Raw genomic sequence first — 10,000 nt, forward strand, 5'->3', positions numbered from 1 at the left:
CCTGAAAAGGGTAGTTTGAGCATGTGTGGCCTAAATAAGCTAAATCCCCCCTCCCTTACCTTATTTAGGCCACAGTCCACTGTGGCCTAAATAAGCTAAATCCTCCTCCCTTACCTTATTTAGGCCATATGTGGCCTAAATAAGCACTCCCATATATATATACAGGCAAATATGATGAAGGGAAAATATAAATAAGTCGCACAAGACCCCAGGCACCACCACTTTCTTTACGTAATCAAGATTGTAAATAATTGGTACGTGATTCTTACTAGAAATTATCTCCCATACCCTTTGATAACTTGATGGTTTTTATTTCAGCATTCTAGGGTTCAACCAAGGAGTTTAGAACTAATGGAGCCTCCTCTCTCTCTTCGTGGCGCCACGAGCAGTACGCCGCAGTGGGGATCAAATATATATGGCCGCCGAGTGTGAGCTAAATCTCGAACTGTGGCGTTTCTTTTTATAGAATCTTACCGGGCTGGGCCACGTTGTGGGGGTGGGCGGGGTGGGGGAATGCACGCAATACTTTTTTTAAAATTGAGTATCTCGGTCTTTCTGCTGGGGTATTGTATCCCTCTCAACCTGGGTTGGCCTTGGCAGGTAGTGCCGGAGCCAGCCTCTTATGAATGTTAATGATCTAAATTGTGTTGCTGGGGGCATAAAAGCACTTTCATTCAAATTTTTTTTAAGGAACTTAACTGTGAAAACTTCGGTCCACTGCAGCATCATATCGGTTCTTACACTTAAATACAACACAGGTGCAAGGCATTTTTACTAACTGACTTACCTAATCTCAAGGACCTCGGAATAAAACCTTCTTTCTTATCTAGATTTCAGTGCGCAAGTCGGGCATTCGCTCAGCGCAGGCAGACCACAGTTCCGCCAAGAGAGAGGGCTCCTATCAGGTGTGCAGTGCCGCCCACAGAGCATCCTCCATTACTTTTAATCTCTTTGGGTTCAACAGTATAATAATAGTGGGTGTTTCACGAAAATGGGCTTCTGTGGCGATCACCCAGAAAGTTCCTCCTTTTTTAAAATTCTGAGTGCCTAGAACATTTTTTTGTATTTTTTAAAAATCCATCAAAGTCGTGATATCACATGCTTTTTCAGTTATCTTATATATTTTTTTAGAAAAAAATTTTTTTGGTGTGAATTAGTCCTTTATACGGGGTGCCCACTACGGATGGGATCAGCCGATCGCCCAACTTGATCGCCTCAAAAACTATCTGCCCGATCCGGCCGTAGTGGGCACCCCGTATTACTTCCCAGAGTTTCCAGTCTTCCGCAATTTTGCAGATTTCCGCAAATTAGCTGAATTCCGGCAATGGAAAAATTTTCATGAAAATTCGTGCCAAAAAATAAAATAATATTTTTAAAAATATATTTTTAAATGCGAGAAAAAAAAATTCCGTATTTACTAATAGTCAACAATAACCACAGAATGCTACACTTATAGAACGGGAACTGTACCACGTGACCTGTGAGGAATTGAAGACCGAAAACAATGGCGTCTTGAGGGCACGATTTATCATTTTCGGAAGTAACCATATAGCTTTTAAAGCAATAGCGGCTTTTACAAACGAGTGAAAAGTGGAACATTTACTGTCCAGTTTGTAATTTTGAGTTACAGAATTCACTGTGCAACTAGAGATTAGAATTAAGGTTTTAAATTGTTGTGTTTTTGGGTGCAACAACAGAAACAGCAGACATAGAGAGTTTATAAATATAAGATCTACAGAGCTGTGAAAAAAATCGTAACACGGATGGGATTGTTCACAGCACTTCTAGCTTCCCACACACATTTTGCCCACGCATATGGCCTACGTAATTTTTTAGTAGCAAAACTTGTTACAAGAAATTTGTTTTACACTGAACATATTTTTTCACTACATCTAATTAATGTTCTCAAAAAGTGCGTTCAATAATTAACTTTATGTCGCCAGCAGAAGTAGAAAAAAGGACGGACTTGCTTTTAAAAGAGATTTAGCTCCAGCTATAAACTTTTTAAAAATCTGTAGAAACCATTGACTGGGATTTTATTTTTTTTATTGGGCTTGTATGTATTAAAGAATTTTCTTTAAAGAAATTTCTACAATAATATAGAACTTATAGATATGTGCAAATGTTTGAAAAAAAATACTCATCGGTTAAGACGAATTGATATAGATCTAAGTCATTATGTAAAAGTAGGAGAATCTAGACCTAGGTGTTTGATAGTTCAGTAGCCTAGATATTTGATAATAAGTTGCGCATCAAATTTTTGACCGCATGCTACAGTAGTAGAGATAGCGTATTATTTTCATCCGAAACATTAATTTCCACATCCATACACCTTTTTGGGCCTTTATAAGCACATGTAGTCCTACTTTAATTATATGTTACTTTCATAATTGTTTTTGAAAGCATTTTCAATTCCTTTCACTTCCCACGCGTGGGCTCATATAATTATGATTATAATTTAAGATTCCAAATCTGACGAATGTATTATTAAATAGCGTATAATGCTGAGTTAGCAAATGCATTGCAATGCGCGCTATTATCAATTATTGAATTGTAACTAGACTTCAATTTGATCCGTAACAGGAGACCACTTTTTTTTTTATACGTGTTCATGAATGTGTGTTTGTTTACTGTGTGCGGGGATTAAAAATTAAAGATTAAAGATTCCAGATCTGACGAATGTATTTATAAAATAGCGTAATAGTGCTGGGTTAGCCGATGCCTTGCGATACACGCTTTTATCAATTAATTGAATTGTAACAGGACTTCGATTTGATCCGTAACAAGACAACACTTATTTTTTCTTGTATATAGATGTTCAAAAATGTGTGTTTGTTTACTGTGTGCGGGGATTAAAAATTAAAGATTAAAGATTCCAGATCTGACGAATGTATTTATAAAATAGCGTAATAGTGCTGGGTTAGCCGATGCCTTGCGATACACGCTTTTATCAATTAATTGAATTGTAACAGGACTTCGATTTGATCCGTAACAAGACAACACTTATTTTTTCTTATATATATACGTGTTCAAAAATGTGTGTTTGTTTACTGTGTGCGGGGATTAAAAATTAAAGATTAAAGATTCCAGATCTGACGAATGTATTTATAAAATAGCGTAATAGTGCTGGGTTAGCCGATGCCTTGCGATACACGCTTTTATCAATTAATTGAATTGTAACAGGACTTCGATTTGATCCGTAACAAGACAACACTTATTTTTTCTTATATATATGTGTTCAAAAATGTGTGTTTGTTTACTGTGTGCGGGCATTAAAGATTCCAGGTCTGACAAATGTATTTATTAAATAGCATAGTCCTATAGGGCAGGGGGTGACCAACGCATTGCGATACGCACTTTTATCAATTAATCGAATTGAAACAGGACTTCAATTTGATCCGTAACAAGAGACCACTTATTTTTTCTTATTCGTGTTCAAAAATATGTGTTTGTTTACTGTGTGCGGGGATTACAGGGGGACAAGCCCATCCCCTCGACATGTGATCCAGGGTATGGGGATACATTTTTCTCAAAATGCACACAGCTCTGAAATCCTTGACCAGTGATCACTCGCCATGGAACTCTTTCTATTGTGACTGTAGACACAAGTTTCTTCATTATCACATCTAAATGAGCCTATCATTCATGCATTAGAAATCACACTCTCAACACACAGAAAATGACTTTGAACATATATTCAGGAAACATATGCCAGTTTCACTCTTGTTTACTTTGTTTTGCATTATTGGCTTTTATGTGTTAGTGTAAACCAATATTTTGAGGCCTTTTCTGCATTTTTGTGTTTTTGGCAGCATGTACAATAGGCCTATAATGTATTTTATGTGCAACCGACACATTCTCCAATCTCTTGTATTTGTTAGACTCGCGCGTGCTTTAAACAAAGCATGTTAATGTTAATGTTGTTGTATGTGTACACACTACTGATGCAAACACAGAGATGAAATTTTAAAGTGAGAAATAATACCTTTCTTCAATATAAGCTCAATTTATTTATCTCTTTCTAGTAAATTGGAGAAAAGGCTTATATTGTTCTTTTTTGCTTGCTTTGGATGGCCTTAAGTTTAATGACAATATTATTGTAGTGAGCATGTTGCTGTCAGCGTCCCCTTATCGTAGATCTACTAGTACTAATCAAGACTAGATCTATATCTAGATATATTGCCAACAGAATTAATGTTCATAATTAGTGTTATTATCAAGTGTATTGTGATTGTGAAGATCTTTAATAGATCTAGATACCTAGAGATCTAGATCTAGACTAGATCTAGATCCCATCCCATCATTAAAAAAAAAAAAACCAACAATACAAATACAAAAACATTGTAACATTGCCAAATATGACATATTGTAGGCAATAAAAATGTACAAGACTATTTCTCTATATTTCCTCTTCGAAGAAAGTTTTAAAATACTGACGTAAGGTGTCTTCCAAGCCCTACAACTAGCATCAGCGTGCATAGCAACGCGAAGCCTCGCTGTGCGGCGCAGCCAAGGGTGCCCTCAACCGGCCGCCATGTTTTAGTTTCAATTCCTCACAGCGAATCGGCGATCGCGAAGAGGGAGTTCCGCTTCTATAAGTATAGAATTCTGTGACAATAACAAACCCATAACGGAAGTGCTCTTTTATTTGAAAGTGTAGACAGTGTCTTTTACTTTCACTTTCTATATCAAGCAGAGCGAGCACCAGCACTGTAAACAAGAGGAAGACGATTGTGGTTCAATAGATCTTGGGCCTGCCACAAAAAGAAAACTCTGAAGAGAGCTTGATTTTTTCATCAGACTTGTTTATTCATCAGCCTACATTGTGGTGGATTTAAGTTGAATATAAGGTTTCAAGCTATTTAGATCTAGATCTAGATTCTAGCTGTTATTATAGGCCTACTATTATAAAAGGATTCTACACATTATATGGTACAAACCAACACATGCAGAAAAAAAGTTGAACAGTAACTGCCAAGTTTTATAGATCTAGCTGTTATATTTCTGTTGTGGATGTACAGTATCAGTACAAGGAAGAAAGCATGGCTTTGAATTTATGTGGATTAACACAACAGAAAATTGTGTATGCAAGGTATATTTTTCTCTCTCTTATTTTCTTGTTAAATTTAGGCTTGAATAGCCAGAAATGACCCACATAGGATGCCCTGAAACCAAAAAGTCTCAAACGTAAGGGGGACGGCGTCCCCCTCCAACCAGCTGCCCTGGACCCGAAAATCCTTGAAAAATGACATCAGCTGCTGGAAGCTCTGACTTCCCCAACTCGAAGTCAGGTACCCATTACAAGACGGATGGGCAGGAGGGGGCGAAAAAAGAATCTGTAGCTGAACCGAGGCTCAAACCTGGACTTTCTGCTTTGGAGACAAGCGCACTAACCACTCCGCTACCACGCCACTGTAAGCTACAGGGTTTAAGAATACTGCAAATAGTGCTTTGCGGTCGTGTTGCCGCCGTGAACGACAATAAAGTGGGAATCCCTCAATGACGCCAAACAAGTTGGCTGTTACTATAAATATCGGCCAATGGTGTACATCTGTGGTTCTCAAGTTATCCGCATCTGTCTGCTACTCTCATCGACTCCACCCCTACCACCTGTTGCAGTTCCAAGGCTATGTTGTCTGGAAAGCCGGTGACAAAAGCCAATTTCACCAGCCCCTCTCCTGAGAACCCACAAGTCCTGCCTACCCTCCGCTACTCATTGGTGTACGTCCACCGGTTCCACGGTCCACCTCGTCTCACGTCGTTTTGTGAAACCAACGAATTGGTTCTCGCAAAATGCTTCCTTCAAGTTCTTCTTGATGAGCTTTACGCTTCCCTTCTCTTCTTCGGTCATCTCTAGATACACAGCTAGAGCTCCCCCCTCCAGGTAAAATGGGATAAAACTGGCCACGTCTTCAATGTGAGTCAGTTTAGCCACTAATTCCACCTTCTGCTACCAAGCCTCAGCGTCCCCCTCCCCAACAAACGGTTTGAGCACATCACCATTTTTGACCTGCTAGCCATCACCACAAAACCCCTAAATCTGGACTACCTCAACTAGATCTAAATCCAGGCCTAGATTCTAGGTCTAGCTTAGCCTAAGGTCTTAATGATCACGATCCTGCCTGGCTCCATGCCACACGTCAAATGGAAGCCAAAATAGCTTGTAATGAGATAATAAATGCTATATCTAATCCTAGATTCTACTCTTTAGTCTATCTACATTGTTTTCAATACTCAGTTTCGAACAGGGAACGATGTGTGTGGGTCTTACAGATCCGGAGCTCCGTCCACTGCATCGACCCACCATTAGCGTCGATGCCTGCTCAGCCTAAATTTAAATCGCGGCTCGGAAGGCCGGTTCTACTTTCGCAACTATTTATTTATACCCCCCGTGCACCCTTATTCTCCAACACTCACTAGGCTAAACTCAGTTTGTCCACTCATTTCTCATGCTTTTTAGCGGCTTGCGAGGTTATCGCAGCGAATTAGACCACAGAAATCTAGATTCTATCTACCATCTAGGCCTAGTTTGCAACAGTTTATAGTGCCAAAAAAAGTATTCCTGGCAGGTGGTCTGCTAATCTTCAATTCTTTTCCTGTTGCATTGCACAATTACAATTAGATCTATAAGCTATCCCTACCAAAGATAGCACATACAAGATTGTTCACTCAGCCCGAAAAGTGTTCGCAGAAGTCCGTACATTGCTTCAAATGGCGCTGGAGTCTTTATTTTGAAGCTCTCTTTTGCTTCTCCAGAAAAAGAATAGGATAAGCACAGTCTGTTAATTTCCAATTTCATTTTTATTGTTTTGCAAAGTCCACACTTTTTCCTCCATATTTTGAGGACTCTTTTAATTGGCACAAAGAGAGGAGTGAACTATCTTGTTATGCATGATCTTTGTCCCTATGCGATGAGGGGGAAAAAATGAGGAAATGCTAGGCCCAACTAATTTCTTTTGAAACGCCCTGTGCCTATAAAAATTTTGTAGTATTCACTCCCTCTATGCGAGTATAATTTCATGGCATTCACACAACCTGTGTGAATAACATTTCATAGTATAGTATTCACACAGTATTCTTTCACTTTCACACACCTCGTGCGAATAAAATTTCATAGTATTAACACAGTCACGGCTGTTAGAAAGCGGTACTTTAGTTCGCAGGCAGCCAGCGCGCCGCACCTTGTAATCTGACCCCGGTCACCGGGTCATGAACTCGTGGCCAGGGGAATTCCCCGTGTCCCGCTAACAGCATTGTTCCTTTCATTTTTAGGACAATTAAACTCGCAAAATACGCCGATCGGTGATTTTATCGTCATTTTATTTTGCCTGTTTGGAACAAGGGGGAACTTCTGTACTTACTGTATGAAATAACGATAAATGTATATAGCGCTCCAAAAATGGCTCATATTTTACCATTGCCCTTTGGCATGAATATTTTTAAATCTAAATTCCAATCAAACAAAATTTAATCAACCCTTCAATTTCAAATTAAAATACACCAGAAATGGTCAAATATCAAAACTCACTTTGCTGTTTTTGAGCGAAGTCCATTGTTTTGGAGTAGTGAAGAGTTGATTGCAGTATCACCTTTTTTTCTTTGTCGGAGGCACGTTGGATATTAGTTTTGGATTTGACATGACGGGTTAAGATTGCATGACAACTTTCAGCTGTTGTTCGATATTACGTATCCCAGCTCCTCTTCTCTCCAGCTTTGCTACAGAAGCATGGATAAGTACACCACCCTGTTTCCCATGTAAAGCCAAACCAAACCCATATGCTTGTATCCACGGGATGCAATGGTTTTCGAGAATGTGGTGTTTGGGAAGTACCTTTTCACTAAAGTGTCTCCTGTAGAATGACATGTACGTTTTGATGCATGTTGTCAAAGTGTGGTAGTCCGTCTTTTGACACTGGTTGGCCGTGTGAGATGTGAATGTGAACGTCCCGAAACGCGTTGTTTAAATGATTGAATTTTTCTATGAGAGTGTAAGCGGTGTCAATTATGTTTTGGTTGTGGGTGTTTTCTACTGTTTCTTTTACAATAAATGCAGTGAGGTCTTTATAAACGCGACTCATGATGTATTTGTGGCAGTGATTGCCAATGAAAGAGCGGCCGTGATATGCCTGCGGTGTGATGTTGTGCGAGTCAAGTGTGCTGTCTAAATGGGAACAGATAGGGCCAGTCCTAGGGTTAGGGGGTTCGTGCTCTAACTCCGACAACCTGTCTTCTTTCTCCGTCTGTTGTTTTTGAAAGTTAATTTTCTCCTGTTCAGAGTGAGAAAGTACATCGCAACCTTCTAAATGTCTAACCTCCCCATTTAGTTCCTCCCCACAACTCCATATGTCTTATCTTGTCCACGCAAGCTTTACAGATGGTTTTTTAATGTGCTGTCTGTGAGTCCATTGTAATGCTAACACCTAAGGCAAACAGAGTGTCCGACGCAAATTTAGAACACTGCAGGGGTCGTCTTTTCTGTGCCTTCTGCTTGACTGCCAGTGTTCTGCCACCACAAGTTCTGAAACGTTCGTGCAGCTTTTGAAAAAGCGAATCCTCTGTAGGTTTCTCCATTTCTTAAATGGGCTAAAATATTCCAAAAAAGCGATGAGAAGTGTTGGAAAAATAACGAGTTATTTAAGAAGAAAAATGAAAGATCACATGCGAGTGAATCACAGGGTAGGGGGTACCCTTTTTTTAAAAATCGTATAAAATCACACATTCGCTTCCCACAAATAACATTTGCTCACACGGTTCAAATATTGCTGTTTCAAGTGAAGCAGAGAAATCTGAGTGAAAAATCTGAGTTTGGCTTCTGAGATAATAAACTCCAAAATGGAATGTAATTTAAAATGCAACATTAGATGAACAAAACACTTGTACTGCAAAATGCGTAACTGCTATAACACCAGTGAGATTTCCGGAGCGAAAGTCATTCAAAGAGGGATCGTCTTGTTAGTCTTAAGATGATCTTTAATATGAGATGATAAACAGGCTTCTAGGTTTATCAGATCAGGAGAAATAACGAGGGAAAGTGATACGAAAATTACCAGAACCGAGTTACACAGGCACAGCGGCGGGCATCGCTATCGTCACGGTTGTTAAGCACGGGAGTGGCCGACTGACACTGATTTATTACCTTCACCCGCGAGGTCAGACTGGGGCTCGGCCACCAAGTAAAGTACCACTTTCAGTCGCATTTTAACAGCCATGCAGTATTCACGCGATAGTTACCGCGTACATCTATGATTCACACACCCTGTGCGAATAAAATTTCATAGTATTAACACAGTATTCACGCGATAGTTACCACGTACATCTATGGTTCACACACCCTGTGCGAATAAAATTTCATAATATTCGCACACCCTGTGCGATTACAATTCCATAGTATTCACACACCCTGTGCGAATAACTACAGCCATTAGAGTGTTACTGCTATTCTAATTCGCCTTTCACTAGTTTGTTTATATCATCATCTTAGTCTTAAACTATGGAAGGTGCTAACAAAACTTCTTACTACAAGGGCTGTCCCACAGAAAATCGGAATTTGGCTGTAATTTGAAAACTATTCAATATTTTCACATTTTGTAAGCGCACACTTGTAAAACAATCATTTAGAAATTTCCCGATTGACCACCATGAGCATCGAACAAACCAAACGAACACAGCAGTTCTCCAAAGATGGCTACCCCTTGGAAAATTGGTCAAGGGTAGAAGTGAGGTCTGTCATTCGGTTTCTGACCGCAAAATGTCTCAAACCTATAAAAATACACACTGAAATAAAGTCAGTTTACGGGGAGAAAGTAATAGCAAAGTCACAGGTATATGAGTGGTGTAGTAAGTTCAGAGCCGGGCATACGGATGTCAATGACAAAGTTCACCCAAGACCTTGTTTTTCTGCCAAGACTGAGGACAACAAGAGTCATGCAGCGAACTCATTTAAACAGACAGGCGCATAAAAATTCGCGAAATTTCAGAGCCGCAAAATATTTCAAAGTCG

At 39.5% G+C, this 10,000-nt stretch overlaps 1 protein-coding gene across 4 annotated transcripts in view; it reads left to right on the forward strand.

Moving 5' to 3' along the window:
• The window catches only part of LOC101847522 (probable signal peptidase complex subunit 2), a 48,537-nt gene that overhangs the window by 12,879 nt on the left and 25,658 nt on the right, over positions 1–10,000 (forward strand). Inside the window, exon 1 of one of the 4 annotated variants that reach the window (XM_035971812.1) lies at positions 4,602–4,850. The exons of 1 other annotated variant lie outside the window; for it this stretch is intronic. Coding sequence is in view for 1 of the 3 variants with exons in the window: in XM_035971810.1 (XP_035827703.1) it covers positions 5,057–5,092 (36 nt within the window). In the remaining 2 variants the exon portion in view is untranslated. Of the gene's footprint in view, positions 1–4,601; positions 4,851–4,879; positions 5,093–5,374; positions 5,885–10,000 lie in introns of those variants that run through there. 2 more of the 4 variants (XM_035971810.1, XM_035971811.1) reach the window with 2 other exon arrangements.

This window comes from Aplysia californica, unplaced genomic scaffold, assembly GCF_000002075.1.
Source record: "Aplysia californica isolate F4 #8 unplaced genomic scaffold, AplCal3.0 scaffold00512, whole genome shotgun sequence".
NCBI classification, from domain to species: Eukaryota; Metazoa; Mollusca; class Gastropoda; order Aplysiida; family Aplysiidae; genus Aplysia; species Aplysia californica.